The 20,145-nt window shown below is 37.4% G+C and overlaps 1 protein-coding gene across 1 annotated transcript in view; it reads right to left on the bottom strand.

The window, feature by feature from the left end:
* Positions 1-1,922: 1,922 nt before the first annotated feature.
* Positions 1,923-20,145, bottom strand: part of QRSL1 (glutaminyl-tRNA amidotransferase subunit QRSL1) — a 36,876-nt gene continuing 18,653 nt past the window's right edge. Inside the window, exons 5-11 of the mRNA XM_003897969.5 lie at positions 19,697-19,873; positions 16,403-16,578; positions 16,205-16,320; positions 14,190-14,382; positions 13,371-13,488; positions 6,257-6,462; positions 1,923-3,653 (exon numbers count right to left, since the gene is read on the bottom strand). Coding sequence (XP_003898018.1) covers positions 3,433-3,653; positions 6,257-6,462; positions 13,371-13,488; positions 14,190-14,382; positions 16,205-16,320; positions 16,403-16,578; positions 19,697-19,873 — 1,207 coding nt within the window. The 3' untranslated portion in view covers positions 1,923-3,432. The remainder of the gene's footprint in view (positions 3,654-6,256; positions 6,463-13,370; positions 13,489-14,189; positions 14,383-16,204; positions 16,321-16,402; positions 16,579-19,696; positions 19,874-20,145) is intronic.

Genomic DNA, 20,145 nt, shown 5'->3' with positions numbered 1-20,145 from the left:
ATGAAATAACAGAGGAAAGCCTTCTAGTTTAAACTTCCTCTGGGTCCTTCTAAATACAATGGATATGTTTTTTCCTAGGCTTGTGCCTTGGTACAGATAACCACATTTGAAGAAAGGGAGGGAGGCTGGGAACGGTGGCTCACTCCTGTCATCCCAGCACTTTGGGAGGCCAAGGTGGGCAGATGGCTTGCGCCCAGGAGTTCAGGACCAGCCTGGGCAACATGGCAGCACCCTGACTCTACAAAAATTTTAAAAATTAGCTGGGCCTGGTGGTGCCACACTTGGGAGACTGAGGTGGGAGGATTGCCTGGACCCAGGAGGTCAAGGCTGCAGTGAGAAGACTGTGCCACTGCACTCCAGCCTGGGTGAGGGCAAGACGCTGTCTCAAAATAAATAAATAAATAAATAAAAATAAAAGAAAAAGAAAGGGAGGGGGATTTAAAGTAGTTAATGAAAATTTATAATAAGAGATATTTTAAAAATTCCATTATTTTACTCCCTGGCTTTGAATTGAATAAGGTATGGCACACAGCTTGCTGAATCCCGAGGTCTACTTATTAGTACCTACTTATTTCTTTTCACTATCCTTCAGATTCTGTTTAAAATCCTAAAGTTACTTATTTACATTAGGAGGTGCAGGTATTTCCTAACAGGAATAAGCACTTTTTCGTCATTTTGTACACTCCTCTTCTACACCACACCATCTTTTTTAAACAGCCCAGTTTGATGTCATCACAGAGCACCTGGTGTCAGCCACTCAAAGGGAACATTCTGCCTCCTGGGTTTCAAGTGCTTTTCTTGGTAACGCTAATCGTGGGCTATTATGGAACACTAGTTTTCCCACTCGCTCCTTTGGCTCTCTGTGGTGGCAGGGCACCATGTTTTATGATCACATCATTTTTTCACTCTGACATGCGTTCATTCAAACTTTTGCTTTGGTTTGTTTGGTTGGGTCTTTCAGGTCTTATCAAGGAACTCATCTTACACGTGTAGACATCTTCACCTTTCAAAAACACTCTGTTCTGGAAGTTCTGTTGCTAATAATTTTAGAGTTTAATTAGCTGAGACAAAGAAAGCATTTGTCACTTAAATTCCCAGACAGTGACTTGGCAAAATGAGACCTACTAGATTAAGAGTAAAAATGAAGAGGAAAGAAAAACAAATTAGGTATCATTTCATGCTAGTTGGGTATCAGTATATGAGAATGGTAAATGTTTCACTTTTTAATTTCCAGATTCAAATTATTAGTGCAGCTCATGTAGAGATATAGGAACAAGAGAATAGTATTTGAAATAATATGGAATATCACTGCATATTGAATATTAAATATTGAATATATAATATTGAATATTATTTTGGCCAGGTGTGGTGGCTCACATCTGTAATCTCAGCACTTTGGGAGGCTGAGGGAGGCAGATCGCTTGAGCCCAGGAGTTTGAGACTAGCCTGGGCAACACAGGGAGAGCCCATCTCTCTCTCTTTTTTAAAAAAATTCATTACATAAAAACAGATTGGGGCAATGGTTTGTTTATGTACTTGCTTTTGACATCATATTTTGCTCCTTCAACTAAAATGGTTTCCTCCATCTAGGATGTTGTGGTGTCTGAGAAATTAAGAAACTTAAAATGGTTTCCTCTTGCTATAAAGTAATGCAATTTTCTCTCATGGATTTCTTCCTCTTTCAGGGATTCAGTGTCAAAATTTATAAGAGTATTATTGAGCCTGGTACATAAACGTTTTATGTAAAGTTAATCCGGCTGAGTATTTGGGAGCAGGAGGATCTCAGAGAGGACAGAAAACTGTTTATGAAAACTAACAGGTGACGATGAAACATTCCAGTGGTTCTGCAGATGATTCTGACTCATTTTCTCTTCATGAACGTCATATTTAGAAAAGAATTTTTTCCTTCTAAACAAAGTGAATTTATTAAGTAACAATTCAGCTATTTTTATTTATCAACAATATGTAAGTGCTGGATTAAAATACCCAATCAATATGAGATGACAATGGTGTTCTAGTGAAGACACAGAAATCCAACGATGAAGCCTTATCATGAGTAAATGGATGGTTTCCATTAGATTTTGTCAAATATTGAATACAGATCTCCATTAATACCTCTCTGGGCTTGAGGGGCCCAAATAAAAAAAACATTTGTAAAGACAGTCAAGAGGAAAAGGAAACCGTGAGATATAGAGAATCTGGGGTAAGGCAAGGTCTTGCCATGCGCATCCCCATTTTGGCATCATCAACAAATTATCTGCACGTTTTTCAGTGTATGTTACTTGTGTTTTGGAACTTTTTTCACTAATACCATGCTCTGCTATCTTCCAAGTTTCCAATCTGTGATGGTCTGTTATAGGTTACAATAAACGTTTCTGTGACATCAATGAGCTCATTTGTGATCAGTTAATAGGAGCATGAACTCGGTGTAACATGGAGTTATTCTGGCTTCTAGGTATGGGCTCTGGAATAGCAGAAGTAAAATTGTAACTCTGAGGAGGAAAGGAAAGTTCTCAGTCATTTCAGCTCTTTCTTAGGGAAATAAAAGGAGTGCCTGCACCTGGGGCTCCTCCCCAGAGAGGCATACCCCGAGATTTGCATGATTCTGGGCCCTGACTGGTTGCATTTCCTCCTGTGCTCAGAGTTCCTCTTCCACCTGCTTTGCTCAGCACTCAGAAGCCAATAATCCCACTCAATTGTTTCTATGCATTTTTAACAACCCCTGAGGCGGCCTTCACCACATGATAAGTTGCCTGCCTAGGCTATCCAGGTTACCTCTAGAAGATTATTCATGTTTTTGTTTTTGTTAGTGTTTTAGTTACACAGATATACACTTTTTGAAAAGTTTATCCCTAATCTTATTTTTACTGTAAACTCTTTATAATGAACATTATGGCAGAATGCATTGTTTTTGAGGGACAGATGTCTTGTGTTATTGTAGAAGTATTGTACACTTAGTGGATGCTTATTAAATGCTGACACATTATTTATTATTAATTGTCACAGGAATTTTAAAAAGTAATTCCATGGAATGACTGTATTAACAAGAAACCTAATTACAGGAATTGAGCAAGACCATTTGACTCTAGATATTAGAATCTCTGAATGTCATTTTATTTTATTTTATTTATTTTGAGACAGAGTCTTGCTTTGTTATCCAGGCTGGTGTGCAGTGGCATGATCTCGGCTCACTGCAACCTCCGCCTCCGGGGTTCAAGTGATTCTCCTGCGAGTAGCTGGGACTACAGACGCCTGCCACTAAGCCCGGCTAATTTTTGTATTTTTAGTAGAGACAGGGTTTCACCATGTTGACCAGGCTGTTCTCGATCTTCTGACCTCATGATCTGCTCGCCTCGGCCTCCCAAAGTGCTGGGATTACAGGTGTGAGCCACCGCACCCGGCCTAAGAGTCATTTTAATTTGTAGGATATGTTTACTGTTTTAGAGAGACAGAGGCTGACTTTTCATTTTCAAGGACTGCTGAACAATCATCCATGAGTTCTTGAAGTTGAATAACAGGAAACTGTACTTGTTTTTCAAACCATTTGGCTACTGTAAGAAGCTGCTGGTCACAAAACGCACGTCCAATAAACTGCAGTCCTATTGGCAACCCTTGGTTTGAGAGTGCAACAGGGATACTCACTGCTGGCAATCCTGGGAAAAGAAGGAAACCCAGTAGGTGATTAATTCTCCATTCTAATTAGCAGAGACCTCTTCCACTTTTCGGTGCTAATAAGTACAATACAGGCTAAGGTTTAAAAAACAGCTAAAAATATTATGCTATATAATGCTTTTGAACTGTTTTGTTTACTTAAAAATATATCTTGGAAATCATTCTGTATCAGTTCACAGAAACCTTTTTCATCCATTTCTTATTGCTGTAAAGTACTCCATTACTTGGGGTTTCACCATAATTGAGTAAACCAGTCTTCTATGATTGAGTATTTAGATTGTTTTCAATATTTAGCTATTTTATACAATGCCCCAGAGAATTACCTTGTGTATGTATTTTTTTGGTATTTTTTAAATTTTCTTAGATGAAGAGGAGATTGCTTCATCAAAGGACAAATGCATATGTAATTAGATATTGCAAAATTTCCCTGCAAAGAAGTTGTACCAATTTGAACTTCCACCTATAGCCTTGCAAACAGATTGTGTTGTTCGGTTTTTGAATTTTTGGCAATCTATTAGATGAGAAATTAGCTCAGGGTAGTTTTAATTCCAGGTTTGGGCAGAGAAAGTACAAAATCCCAGAACATCTTGTTATACCATGAAATAAGTTTTCAAAAATTAATGGAGACAGTTTTAAAGGACACATATAACTTGAAGGGGCTCTTATTGGCCAAATTTAAGGCAATCTGAGCATCAAAAACAATACTGACAGTAATTGCTTATAATACATTGAATTAAAGAAAAAAAGGAAGACTCTTCTTTAGAGAATACTGCTAGCTAATAATGTAGAAGGAATGATAGAATTAGTTAAGCCAGAATTTTGTAATTCTCTAGCTAATATTTCAAGGATGATCAATGAATGCTAAAACTGAGTTCAAGATTATTGGAAAATAGGATATTCACATGGTCTCAAAACATCACCCCAGAAATCGCTAAAAAAATGATAAAAGGAAAAATGTACCTTTTTATAAAGAAACATCTAGCAGTTACTTCCTTAGCCAAGTGATCAACTCGGTTTCTAAAAATAATATCAGTCAGGAAACTGATATTAACTGTTTCCTGACATGAAGATTATGTAGTATTTCTACCAAAAACGTTTAACTCAATCCAATCATGAGGAAGCAATCTGACAAATCCTGATTATGGATGGGACATCCTACAGCACAAGTGGACAGGGCTCTTAACATTTTTTTAAGTGCTAAAGATAAGAACTGTTGAACCGGAGTTCTACATCCAGCAAAAATAACCTTTAAAAATCAAAGGGAAATCAACACACTCTCAAAAGGAAAGCTATGATAAATTTTTCATCAGCAGAACTACCCTAAAAGAAAGGCTAAAGAAATTTCTCTAAATGGAAGTGACACAATAAAGAATCTTGGTACTTCAGGAGGGAAGAAAGAACACAGTAAGCAAAAGTATAGGTAAATGTAATAGACTTTCCTTTTCCTCTTAAGTTTTTTACATTATGTTTGATGATTGAAACAAAAATTACAGCACAGCCTGATATGGTTTTAAAGAAAAAAGAGAGGTGGGGTGATTGTTCTAGGTTTTAAAAAGAAACCATAAACCAATGTAATATATCAGGAGGAAAGACAACTTATAAAAGACACTTTTGGTAGGGCTGAGAAAATTTGAATATAAACTACATTTCAATTATTAATCATGTTAGTTTTCTTAGGTATGACAATGGAATTGTGGTTCTGTAAGAGAATTTATTCTTATAAGATTTGTACAAAAGAACTTAGGGGTGAAGTGTCATGACATCTGAAACTTTCAAATGATTCAGGTAAAAACAAAGTTGTGTGTGCATGTGAGTGTGTGTGTGTAGAAAGAGGAAGAGAAGGGCAAAGCAAATAAGGCAAAATGTTAACAAGATTACATACATGGGAAGGGCATAACAGCATTCATTATACTACTTTTTCAGCTTTTCTGTGGGTTTTAAATTTTCCGAAATAAAAGTTAAAAAAAAAACTACTAAGTGTGTTGTGTTTGTGTGTGTGTGGTGAGAGGGCATGCATGTGTACTGATATGGTTTGGATCTGTGTCCCCACCCAAATCTCATGTTGAATTGTAATCCCCAGTGTTGAAGGTGGGGCCTAGTGGAAGGCGACTAGATCATGGGGACGGTTTCTCATAAATGGCTTAACACCATTCCCCTTGGTGCTGTTCTCGTGATAGTGAATGAGTTATTACAAGACTTGGTTGTTTTAAAAGTGTGTAGCATCTTTCCCCTTTCTTTCTTGCTTGGGCTGGGCCATGTAAGGCATGGCTGCTTCTCCTTCACCTTCTACTGTGAATTTAAGTTTCCTGAGGCATTCTCAGAAGCGGAAGCTGCTCAGCTTCCTGTACAGCCTGCAGAGCTGTAAGCCAATTAAACCTCTTTTTTAAAATAAATTATCCAGTCTCAGCTATTTCTTTATAGCAGTGTCAGAACAGACTAATATATGTACACACACACACTCCTAAGCAATCCAAAAGGATAGACTTTTGCTTTTAGGGAACCATCTAGCTAGAATCTTAGTTGAAGACCAGAGTACCTGCCTAAGAATTTGAAGAAAACCAGAATGTTCCTGAGGAATCCTCACCTGCCATATTTACAGCTTGTGTAAAAATATCATCCTGGGCACTTCGGGTTCTGTTGTCCTCTTTGATGAACTCCAAGTATGGTACTGCCTCACTCAAGGTAGTGGGAGTTAGCAAGACATCTACTCCAGAGTTAAAAGCATTTACAAAGTCATTAGCAATGAGGCGTCTCACTTTCTGTGCTTTGACGAAATAATTTTCGTAGTTTCTGTGTGAAAAAAGTGGGTGTCGTTTTTAAGGATTTTTTGGTATTTTTCTTTTAATCAATTATCTTACATTAGGCTTGATAAAGAACCATTGGATTTCCATTTTCTGGCTTAGAATAAAAAGTTTGGCTTGCCTGTGTAATGCCCATTCCCTTCCCCCCGGCTCCCCAGTGGTGCGGCGTATATGAGAGAGGAGTGTTTTTCTATCATAGACGCCACAGGGGAAAGTTTGGGTATGAAGCAGAGCTTAAAGGTGTTTCAATTAAGTTAGAAAACTGACACAGACTGTTGAGAAATCTTTGTGACTTTTCCCACCCAAAACAGCCTGGGGCCTGACATCTTCTGCCCTGGGCCCCTTTCTCTTGATGTGGAAAGTCTGAATGCAGTATTTATAGACTTCTAAGGTTTTAAAATCCTGCATCAGGAAGAAAATCAGAAATACTGGTTGGTGAAATAAAGAGTTTAGACATTGTTTAAAAAAAAAAAAAAAAAAAAAAAAACCACTGGATTCTTGGCTTTTATGAGGAGGCACCACTAAGATTCTTAACATATAAAAATGAATTCTCTTCCATTGTGCTGCCACTCTAAAAGCTTATATATATAAATTAATCAATCAGAATTCAGAATGCACTAGTAGATGCAATTCTACATGTATAATCTCAAAATATTAATAATTCCAGGGCTATCATTAAACAAGAATATTCATTGGTGAGGAAAGTAAAGCACATAGCAATAAATTACTTTCTAAAGGTTACTGAGACAGACAGTGGTAGACTATGCTGTATTTGAATTTTGTATTTTATGGATAGATATAGTCCAGGGGTAGAAATGTGAAATTCAAGAATGCTTATTTTACTAAAAAGACTAAAGAAAAGGCCAGACATAGGAGCAACCATAAGTCAATGATACTAAGAAAAGGAATAAAACTCCTTTGGATTCTTCTGAAGCTGTTAGGAGAGGCTAGCAAGAACTAACTGTTCTAAACCTCAGTTCCCACAACAGTAAAAATGGATATACTTGCTCCAGTTTTACTGAGGGCCAAATAAAATATGATAAAAATGTGAAATATATTTTACTCTAAAAGGGTGGTACAGCAGTATCATAGGTCCTTACTCTTATTTGACCACCAGGTCTACAGAGAGACCAATGCAGGCAACACATATAATTTACACACTGACAACAACTAAGTGGTTTAAACACCACAGTCCAAAACCTGAATTTTATAAAGAACAAATACTGGCCAGGCCTGGTGGCTCATGCCTGTAATCCCAGCAATTTGGGAGGCTGAGGCGGGTGGATCACAAGGTCAGGAGTTTGAGACTAGCCTGGCCAACATGGTGAAATCCTAACTCTACTAAAAATACAAGAAAATTTAGCCAGGAGGTGGAGGATGCAGTGAGCCAAGATTGCGCCACTGCACTCCGGCCTGGCGACAGAGCAAGACTCCATCTCCAAAAAAAAAGAAAAAGAAAAAAAGAACAAATACTTGTTTTCTATTAAATTTCTTCCTACTTTAAATATGGCTCAGAAGAAGAATTGCTTCCATCCAAGATGGAGTAATGGAGATGGAATTTACCCTGTGTTATGGTTTGAATGTTTGCCCCCTGTAAAACTCATGCTGAAATTTAATTGCCACTGTAACAGTATTAAGAGATGGGGCCTTTAAGAGGTGATTGGGCCATAACAACTCCACTCTTGAGTGGGACTGGTGACATTCTAAGAGGGAAAGTTCAGCCCCCCATGTGCTTTCCCTTTCTCTCCCTCTTTTTCTCCCCACCCTTGCTTTCTGCCATGTGTGGACATAGCAAGAAGGCCCTCACCAGGTGCTGGCTTCTCAGTGTTGGACTTCCCAGCCTCCAGAACTGTGAGCCAGTAAATCTCCATTCATTATAAATCACCCAGTCTCAGACATTCTGTTATAGCAGCAAAAATGAACTAAGCCTGCTTCTCAGAATAGGGGATTAAAAAAAAAAAAGAACTAAGATACCCTGCCTTGTTAAACAACTAGAAAACTGGACAAAATATATGAAATGACCATTTTCAGACATTAGACAACAGACATTCAGGAGAAAAAGTGGTGAGAGAAGAGAAACAAATGAAGTAAGCCAGGTTAGGTGTGGTCTCTCATGCCTGTGGGGGATGTGAGTGGGGGGCGCGGAGGATTCCTTGAGCCTAGGAGCTTGAGACCAGCCTGGGCAACACAGGGAGATCCTGTCTCTACAGAAAAGTCTGCAGTAGTCCTAGCTTCACTGGGGGGTGGGAAGTGTTGAGGGTTGCTTAGAAGAGCTTAAGCCTGGGAGGTCGAGGCTGCCAGTGAGCCATGGTCACACCAATGCACTCCGGCTTGGGTGACCAAGTGAGGTCCTCTCTCCAAAAAAAGAAAAGAAAAGAAAAGAAAAGAAAATGAGATATGCCCTTTGATTTCCCCAGCTTAATGCCTAGAGGCAGTTTGCAGGCCTCATTCCAGAGAGGAAGCCAAACAGTATGGGGGGGCGGGGTAAGTTAAAGAGACAGAGATCTGAAGTTCAAGGAGGCAAAGGCAGCTAGAATTTGCAAAGCAGGGTACTGAGTAGGAGGGAGTGGCACATAGAGCTCAAGAGATCTGCAGGGAGATTCCTTGAGTCTTTGGCTGAGTACTGATCTATGAATGCATGAGAAGAAATTCCCAAGGCTGGGGAAACAATCCCCAAAAAGCAGTGGACCCAACAATTCCTAGAGCTCAAACAGGGCTGGAAATAGTTTGTGTTTCTAACAGCCAAAGCAAAAAGACTTGAATATATGCAACATCAAAGCACCACCTCAAAGTAAAGTAAAATTAGCCCCGGACTAAAGGCTGCTTTGGATTTATCTTCACAAAGCTTTAAAAGAAGACTTGAAAAGATCCAACAAATTCCAAGCAACTTTATTGCACCCTGGGAAAAAGCCCAACACGGTTTAAAGGAATATAACAAAAGTCTAGCAAATGCCAATGTAAAATTCACAATATACAGGCATGAAAAGAAGCAAAAAATATGACCCATAACCAGAGAGGGAAAAAGCATTAATACAAACAGATGCAAATATGTTGGAATGAGTACATAAGAACATTAAAAGCTACCATAAATACATTCTTTTTTTTTTTTGGAGACAGAGTCTCCTGGGTCATTCTGTTACCCAGGCTGGGGTGCAGTGGCACAATCTCAGGTTACTGCAACCTCTGCCTCCCAGGTTCAAATGATTCTTGTACCTCAGTGTCCTGAGTAGCTGGGATTACAGGCATATGCCACCCCACCCAGCTAATTTTTGCATTTTTAGTAGAGACAGGTTTTGCCATGTTGGCCAGGCTGGTCTCAAACTCGTGACCTCAAGTGATCCACCTGCCTCGGCCTCCCAAAGTGCTGAGATTACAGGCGTGAGCCACTGCACTCAGCCTAAGTATGTTCTATATGTTCAAGATGGTAGAAGAAAACATAAAATAATAAAGAAATTGAAGGGATAAGAAGACCTACATGGAACTTCTAGAGGAAAAAAATACAATGTATAAAAAATATACTGGAAAGAATCCACGTAACAGAAAAAAAGATGAGTGATTCTGAAAACAGTAATGGAAACTAACCAAAAGGAAGTAGAGAAGGAAAAAAGACTGGAGAAAAAAAAAGAATGTAGTGTCTGTGAGCTGTGGGACAACATCAGGCAGATTAACACACGTGTGAAAAGAGTTCCAGACAGATGGAGGACAGAAAAAACATTTGAGAAAATAATAGCTAACATTTTCCAAATTTGATTAAAACTATAACTCAACCAATCTAAGCTGCTTAACAAACCCCTATGCAGAAGAAATATGCAGAGAACCACACCAAGGCATATCACAGTCAAATTCCTGAAAACCAATGATAAACAGAAAAATCTTAAAATCAGCCAGAGGAAAAAAAAGATACATTATATACAGAGGAATGACCATAAGAATGACAACAGACTTCTCAGAAACTATGTAAACCAGAAGACAATGGAACAAAACCTTTACAGTACAGAAAGAAGGAGCAACCTATGTTTTTTGTTTTTGTTTTTGTTTTAAAAAGAGATGGGCTCTCGCTCTGTGGCTCAGGCTTCAGTACAGTGGTGCGATTATAGCTCACTGCAGGTTCTCACTCCTGGGCTCAAGCAATCCTCCCACCTCAGCCACCTGAGTAGCTGTAACTACAGGAGTGCACCTGTGGCCCAGCTTAACCTATATTTTTAAACCCAGAGAAAATATCTTTCAAAATTAAAAGCAAAATAAAGAGTTTTACATATAAACCAAAGCTGAAAGAATTCACTGCCAACAGGACTACAAGAAATATTAAAGAAAGTTCTTCAAGTAAAAACAAAATTATACCAGATGGATATTTACATCTCTAGAGCGGAGAGAAAAGCACCAGAAATACTAAATATGTAGGTAAATATAAATGACACTATTTTTCTCATTTTAGATCTTTTTTTAAGAGAAAAATTACTATTTAAAGAAAAAAAGCAGAAGAAAAGGTTAAAAGAAAAAAAGAACAGATGGTACAAATAGAAGATAAATAGCAAAAGGTGGATATAATTGTGGTACATAAGTAACATTTATGTCAATTAAAAATAAAACTCTTCCTGGTCAGGCATGGTGGCTCATGCCTGTAATCCCAGCACTTTGGGAGGCCAAGGTGGGCGGATCACGAGGTCAGAAGTTCCAGACCAGCCTGGCCAATATGTTGAAACCTTGTCTCTACTAAAAATACAAAAATTAGCTGGGTGTGGTGGCGTGCGCCTGTACTCCTAGGTACTCGGGAGGCTGAGGCAGAAGAATTGTTTGAACCCAGGAGGCGGGGTTGCAGTGGACCAAGATTGTGCCGCTGCACTCCAGCCTGGGTGATAGAGCGAGACTCTGTCTCAAAAATAAAAAATAAAATAAATAAATAAATAAACTCTTCCTGGCACATAAGTTGACTTCATAAAATAAAAAAAGTATTCCAAATCCCAGTTTTCCTATCACCTTTGTCCACCCAAGTTGACCCAACTTGGAACTGACTCAGGAGCTAGGGATACCAGCAGTACTTTGAACTTCCTTTTATCAGAACCCCCCAAATGGTGATCATGAGAAATGCTTTCTGACTCCTCTCCTTCAATTTCTTTTTATGCTGTTACAATGACCTATATAATTCATCAACTTGTGCCCTGAGATAAACAATATGTTTCTAATCAGTAATATTTGGCAAAAGTAACATCTTTAGCTTAATAAGAGTTTTCCCTTAGAAAATTTCTTAGCAATATTTCATTTTCTTTTCTTACTCCAAATTCATTACAAGCATCTGGTCAATATGGTAATAGTCTTTTAATCTGGAACATAATCAAATAGTATTCTTTTTTTTCTTTGTCTTTTTGAGATGGAGTTTCACTCTGTTGCCCAGGCTGGAGTGCAGTGGCATTATCTTGGCTCACTGCAACCTCTGCCTCTTGGGTTCAAGTGATTCTCCTGCCCCAGCCTCCCGAGTAGCTGGGATTACAGGTGCCCACCACCACGCCCAGCTAATTTTTGTACTTTTAGTAGAGATAGGGTTTCGTCATGTTGGTCGAACTCCTGACCTCAGGTGATCTGCCCATCTCAGCCTTCCAAAGTGCTGGGATTACAGGCATGAGCCACTGGGCCCGGCCTCAAATAGTATTCTTAGAAAAAGTAATCCTGTGGCCCGGCATCGTGGCTCATGCCTGTAACACCTGCACTTTGGAGGCTGAGGTGGGCGGACTGCTTGAACCCAGGAGTTGGAGACCAGCCTGGGCAACATGGCGGGATCCCGTCTCTACAGAAAATATAAAAATTAGCTGGGCATGGTGGTACATGCTTGTAGCTTCAGCTACTAGGGAGGCTTAGGTGGGAGGATCACTTAAGCCCAAGAGGTCAAGGCTGCAGTGAGTTGAGATCACTCCACTGCACTCCATCCTGGTGATAGAGTGAGACCCTGTCTCAAAAATAAAAAGTAATTCTAACTATCAGCCTGAGAGGATGCACAGATAAATAAAACGCTTTCTGCCCTTGAGGGCATGGAGAAAAACTCCATGTAATGAAGTTCTGCATTACAACAACCAATCTTGCTTTTTCACACTTCTCATGTCCTCTTAGACATACGTGGTGGTATAGAAGATGAGGCTTGTTCACAAGGTCGTGAATAAACTCATAATGAAGACAATTGAAGGAGGAGTCATGGTCATTTTGAATTCTTTCTTAGAGCAAAGACATACATAATATAAGGAAAAACTAAGTTGATTCAATACATTTTCAAGAGACAATACAACTCCCTGCTTAAGGCTCTAACAGCAATAAACCCATGTGGTAATACCTAAGGGACATTTAATGAGATTAAAATCCTTAATGGCTTCCTACTCACACTCATCCCTTGGTGTCTGTTGGGGGTTTGGTTCCAAGACCCCTTTGGATACCAAAATCTGAGGATATTCAAGTCTCATATAAAATGGTGTAGTATTTGCATAAAACCTATGCACACCTCCTGCACGTTTCAAATCATCCCTAGATTACTTGTAACATCTAATACAATGTAAATGCGATGTAAACAGTTGTTATACTGTATTGCTTTTTAATTTGTATTACTTTTTATTGTTGTATGTTATCTTTTATTTTATTTTTTGAATATTTTTGATTTGTGTTTGGTTGAATCCAAGCTTGCAAACCCCACAGATATGGTGGGCTGCCTGTCATCTGTACCAATCGTTTAGCTAAAGTACCAATATTTCTTTTGTTTTTGAATACCAAGACCCAAAAGAGCCATAAACAGGTCTTTTCTAATTCAAATCCTAAAGATTTTGTTTCTTTACTAAATATCTTGACTTATAAGACCTGATAGAGACATGTTACTTGAGGTTTCAAGAATGAAGAAAATTCCTAAATGAGTTGTCTTACTCTTTTAATAAGAAAAAGTTTCCTGAGAGAATTCTTCCTCTCACCACATCATTGAACCCTTCTCGTCTGGTTGCAGCATACATGGCTTCAGTGGACACATTAATGTCACATCTGTGACCTGAAAATAAGATAAGGGTAAATATTACTTGAAAGGAAGTAAAGTCAGTGAAGTTTGGGCTAAAACCAGGCCTAGATTCACTTTATTTATTTATTTATTTTTTTGAGATGGAGTCTCACTCTGTCACCCAGGCTGGAGTGCAGTGGCGTGATCTCAGCTCATTGCAACTTCTGCCTCCCTTGTCAGTGATTCTCCTACCTCGGCCTCCTGAGTAGCTTAGATTACAGGTATGCAGCACCATGCTCGGCTAATTCAGATTCACATTTTTGTGACCAATATTAAAGTTTAGGGAGTTGCCCTTAATGGTTTCTTTTCCCTATCTGCCTTTTGACTGACTGGTCATGGAGAGAGAAGAAAAGAACCAAGAAAGAAACTCCATTTGTTTACTCCCTCATTCATTCATTCAAACATTTATTGAGCTCCTACCATGTATCAGGCACTACATTAGTGGAATTGAGCATACGACAAGATACTATCCCTTCAAGTTATTCACAGTCCTGAGAGGCAAACCAAACATACACAGATATTTATGACAAATAGTCAGTACAAGTCTAAAATGACAAAGGTAAAAAATGACTCACTGATTACCTTTTCTGAATCATTAACATTATCTCAAGCATTAACTTTTTTGTCACTAATAAGTGAACTTTTCAAATGTTTGCAACAACTACCTTAAAAATAAAATAACTCAGCCATCTTACCATATTGCAGCCCATCAAATCTTGCCATATTCGATGCCACTTCCGATGTGCACAATACATGGTAGCAGACAATTGAATAACTGGTGTGAGGAAGGGATACTTCAAGTACTTTGGCCCCCTCAGACTTAAAGAGGTCAGCAGCTTTGGACCAAAGAGACCGTACTTCACTTGATAATTCTGGTATAAGATATTCCTTACAGGAAAAAGTCAAGATACAAAATTGAAACTGTATAGATCATTTCATAAAAATTTGTACTTCATCTGTATAGATGATTTTATAAAAATTTGTACTTTAGGACCTTTGGTAATACATTAGAAAATATGATAAAATTGCTGGTAGGTAGCTAGAAAGACTGAATCCATTTAAGAGCTTGTGGTATGACAAAGCATAGTACTAGATATTATGATCTGGATATAACGACATTAAAGATTGGAGATCTAGTTGGGGAAAATATTTGTTAAATGCTCATTATGTATCAGGTACCTAACAGCATATCAGTATATATCAGCATATATGCTAATTGCTCATGTATTAGGTACCTTGTTAGATGATTTTCAAAGGTTCTCTCATGTCATGCTTTTAACAAGCCTGTGATCTAGGTATTATAATCCTTCATTTTGTTAATGAAAAATCTTAACATAAGAAGTTACTTTCCTAATGTTAAATAGCAGGTAAGTAGAGGGTCTAGGATTTCAAACTGGGTCTGTTTAAAAGCCTGTGTTCTCTGTAAATAAATTCTTAAAAGAAGGTACAGATACTGCCTTTTTTTTTTGAGGCAGAGTCTTGCTCTGTCACCCAGGCTGGAGTGCAGTGGTGCAATCATGGCTCACAGCAGTCTCAACCTCCTGGACTCAAGCAATCCTCCCACCTCAGCCTCCCAAACAGCTAGGACCACAGATGCATGCCACCACACCCCACAACTTTTTTTTTTTTTTAACTTTTTGTAGAGATAGGGTCTCTGTATGTTGCCCAGGCTGGTCTCAAACTCCTGATCTCAAGTGATCTTCCTGCCTTGGCTTCCCAAAGTACTGGGATTACAGGCGTAAGCCACTGCACTTGGCCTTACATTAATGGAAGATTTTAAATAAAGTAGTATTTCTCTATAGCAGTGGTCTTACCTGGGGGTTACTTTTGTCTCCTTTTCCCTAACCAGGAGACACTTGACAATGTTTGAAGACATTTTTGGTTGTGGGGTTGTGGTTTTGGTGGTGGGGTACTACTTGCATGTAGGGGTAGAGGCCAGGGATGCTACTAAACATCTTACAATGCACAGGACAGTCTCCCACAACAAACAATTACCAGCCCCAAACACCAACAGTGCTGAGGTTGTGAAACTTCATTATTCTGCAGGGTAACTTATCTCCCTAAAAGATTTAAAGCAGTAATATATTGCAAGCCTTAATATTTTTAAAAGGTTAGTAATTTAACATTATAACATTCACGTATTCATTACTCAATTGCTACTGTAATAGATGCAGTAGTAATAACAGTAAAGATGTTAACATTTTTTGAGGCATTACTATGCAAGGTATGGCTTTGGGCTAAGTCCCTTCTTTACATTAGGGATTGGCAAACTATGGCCCATAGGCCAGATATGACAAGCCAGCTGGTTTTTTGAAAATAAAAGTTTTATTAGAACAGAGACACACTTTTTCATTTACATATTGCCTGTGGCTGCTTTCTCACTATAATGGCAGAGTTAAGTAGTTATGATAAAGACTGTATGGTCCACAAAGTCTAAAATATTTACTATCTTGCCCATTACAGAAACAATTTGCAGACTTAACATGACTGTCTAATCAATCCTCACAAATCTCTCTAAAGGCAATATTTTTATTATTCCCATTTTACAGATGGGGAAACTGAGCTAAAAGAGATTAACTCACATACTCAACTCACATGATTAATAAAAGTGGCAGAGCAGAGATTCAAACCCACCCAATCCGCCTCCCAAGTCTGTGCTTTCTATTGAACTTGACAGTATTTCTATAAAGTAATGAAAGGAAAAAGTTACCTTCGGAATTCCTATACATAGTTTGCTCACATCTGCCAAACTGGGAAGCATGAATGGTTTATTAATAGGGTCATGTACTGTGGTAGAGTCCTTGGGGTCAGGTCCAGCCAGTGCACCTGTAAGGAGCAATACTTATGAATGGCAGATACATTGTTGTATAGAGAAACTGTTGCAAATGATATAGAATTATATAAATACCCAACACAATTGCTGCATCATCCACACATCTGGTTAAGATTCCTGGCACATCCATCGAATTCACCAGGGGAATGAGACCATGACGGGAAACTAAGCCATAGCTTGGTTTGAAACCAACAAGCCCACAGTGGGCAGCAGGATTTCTGGTCGATCCTCCTGTATCTGATCCTAAAGCCCTGGAATTTAAATGGAATTATCTTTAGAAGAATGATATATCTCTAATTATATTTGGAATCTACCCTTTCAACTGTATATTTTTAAACTGTATTTTCCTCTGATTACACAAAAGTAACACATGTTCATCTCAGAGAATTCACAAAGTATAGAGAACTTTAGGTACTCAATATTCTAATACCCAGAGGAAAACAATGTTAACATTTTGGTATATTAACTTCAAGTCTTTTTAAAAATGCATATTTTCATCGTTGAGATAATTCTGTAATCATGAGTTTCCATCCCTTTTTTAACATGAGCCTTTTACTATGTCATTAAAATTCCTGAAAATGTAAAGTATATGTAATATTCCATCATATAAATTGGTGATTCCTGGTATTTTAAAGTCCATTCTCCTTTCAACATACATATAAATCTTGCACTTTCCTCTGATGTTGATCCTGAAAACAAATCAAATTAATGACAATTTTACAGTATGATTTTACAGACTAAATATGCCCCTCCTAGAAATTCAGATAAAGCCCTTTGCTACCCACCCCATTTAAAATCATGGATAGAGATGTATAATAATTTACTTAAATACTTACGTTGTTTCTAACTAGAATAACTATTTAATAAATAACTTTGTAATTAAAATCTCTGAACATAAATTTTTGCTTATGTGTGAGTACTTTCTAGGCTAGCTTCCAAGAAGTAGACTTAGATCACATAAGCTTCTGATATATACTGTCCAATTACTTGTCAGAAAGATTATGCCAATTTATATTCCCAGTTGCAGTGAGTCAGATTGTGTTTTAAAGTTTCAGTACCATCACTGAGTACTAGGAACTTTTAAAATTGTTAGTGTGATAACCAAAAAGTTTTTATTAATGTGTATTTCAAATAATTTTGCACACTTATTTATACATGCATTACTCAACTACAAAGTGACTGTTCATTTCTTTACCCAGTTACCTACAGAGTTTGTGTTGTTCTTATTTTAAAAAAACAGAAAACTAACCTGGAGGACATTATGCTAAGTAAAATGAGCCAGTCACAGAAAGACAAATACTATATATGACACTACGTACATGAGATAACTAGAGTAATCAGATTCATAAGACAGAAAGTAGAAGGTGGTTACCAGGGCTGGGAGGAGGGTTGAAGGGTACACGGTTTTAGTGTTGCAAGATGAAAAGTGTTCTGAAGACTGATTGCACAACGTTTTTAATACTTTTGAACTGTACATTTAAAAATGGTTAAGCTGGTAAATTTTATGTTATGTGCATTTTACCACAATTAAAAAACCATTTCAGGAAAACAAAAGTTGTGCTGTAGAATAGTACATATCTACTATAAAAATTAAGATATCATATAACTATATGATGTATAAAGTAAGATTTCTCTTATAATCACAGCCCCCACAATAACTGTTACCAGTTCTGATATGCATTCATCCAGACATCCAGTACTTCTATGCAATGACTGACATATATATGTATGCAATTGTTACTTTTAACAGAAATGGATTCTGCGACTTATTTTTCACTTAACATATTTATCTTGGTTATTTTTCCATGTCATTGCATGGTGCTCTAACTCATTCTTTTCAGTGGCTGCATAGTACTCCAGGAATCTTCCTGTTTTTAAAACGATCACAAAAGAAACAAATCAAAAAGGGGGAAACAAATCAAAAAGGGGGAAACAAAAGCAGAACACTTTACAGTTTGACATACATTCAATCTGAAGTTATTTTTGATCTGTGCTTCTATTGCTTATATTTAAAGTGAAGCTTTCGGCTGAACAATGCTCCTAACAATAACATGGCACTCAGAAAATGCAAATTATATTTCCTTCCTTACAGTGTCAAGTTAAGCTACAAAATCAGACTGTTGCTTTCACAATTTTAAAAGATACATTTTCTTATTAGCATTCACTGACGGCTGTGTAAAAGTAAAACTTACATTTCCATAGGAATTATGTGTCAAAATGCCATCTACTCAAAGCACATTCAGAAAGATGAACACTAAGTGGGATGATTAGGACAGAAAAAAAGCACCTAATCCTGCAGTCCTAACTTGTCATAACTCACATTAATATTAATGCAATGCTATAAAATTCCACAGAGATCAAATGAAATGGTTTTACTTGTTAATAAGATTTTAGGAAAACTGAAAAAAAAAATCTGCAGAACTCACATCTCCATAGCTCTAAAAATATATAAATAATTTATGGATTGCAATGTGTGTGAAAGAACTTAGTTTTAATGGATAATTAAGGGGAGATAAAATATAAAACTATTATTAAAGAAACACATTCATTTTGATTAAATTGAGACTGATAAATATAGCAATGGCCATATTTACTTTCTTTTCTTTGGGTAGTTAAGAAATGCTTTACAAATGGAACTGAAAATATCATCAATGGATTCTTACCAAATACAAAGTATGACAGATAAACAGAATCAGCACCTAAAACTGGGAGGAGGGAGGAGCCAAGTACAGAAATAAAAATACATAAATAAAATAAAATACAAAGTACAGAAATAAAATAACTCCAATAATAACAATAAAAAAATTCCTAAAGCTTGAGAAAACTTTACTTACTGATGTACATTTTTAATTGCAGATTTCTGAAAACACTATTTAAAATATCTTATTAATACATATTAGCATTTTTTTTCTTTTTTTTCCTTTTTTTTTTTCAAAAGTCTGACCTTGCTGAAGGATAAACATTACTAACAGTTTAGTTCAGCAGCACTCAACTAAAGTCATTGTATGTTAGTCCCTAAATATTTGTACAATCAGTGAGCACACACTGAAATTATTTAAAAATGAAATGCAATGAAGTTCATTTATGTTCAATGCTTTATTCTACAAGATCCACAAAATCATATTTTAAGAGAACCAGATACCACGGAGAAAAATTTGTTATCTTAAATTAAAATTAAAAGTATTAAATATACATAATGTACTGTACAGTTGAGTGCAACTACAAGATATAATTTTGATATACCTTTGAGCACACACAGCTCACTAAAAAGAAAAATACCAAGGTATGAACTAGTCTATTGCTGGACACACTTTACGACTGTTTGTATATGGGTGGGTTTTAAAATACAGATAGAGAAAAGCATCTTACGCGTAGCATGTGAACGCCGATACGGCAGCTGCACTCCCACCTGAGCTCCCTCCAGTTATCAGCCAGTCTGAATCTTCATTCTTGCTGTGGGGATTCTGCTTCCTCTTTTCTCTATATTGTTTCGAATAACTCCAGGGGTTTTTAACTGGTCCAAATATACCATCTGTGCTCCCAGATCTGATGAAGTGAAGCAAGATACCTTAGTAAAACTTTCATTTTTTGTGAAAATTTCATCTTCTGAGTATATTACTTGCTTCTGACACTCATTGAGCATTTAAGAACCCACTGTAGCTTGAATTGAAAAAGGTGGGAAGCCTGCTCACATGTAGCTTTCATTAATCGACAGTTGGGGAGGATGGGAAGGAAGAGCATTTGTGGAAGAAAGTAGAGAAAGCTAATCGGCTAAGAAAATATTTTGTCTCATTTGATCATCCAATTCGACTGAAGAT

Source organism: Papio anubis, chromosome 6 (assembly GCF_008728515.1).
Source record: "Papio anubis isolate 15944 chromosome 6, Panubis1.0, whole genome shotgun sequence".
Lineage (NCBI taxonomy): Eukaryota > Metazoa > Chordata > Mammalia > Primates > Cercopithecidae > Papio > Papio anubis.
The sequence above is the reverse complement of the archived record's forward strand: the minus strand, read 5'-3'. Positions and strand labels throughout refer to the sequence as shown.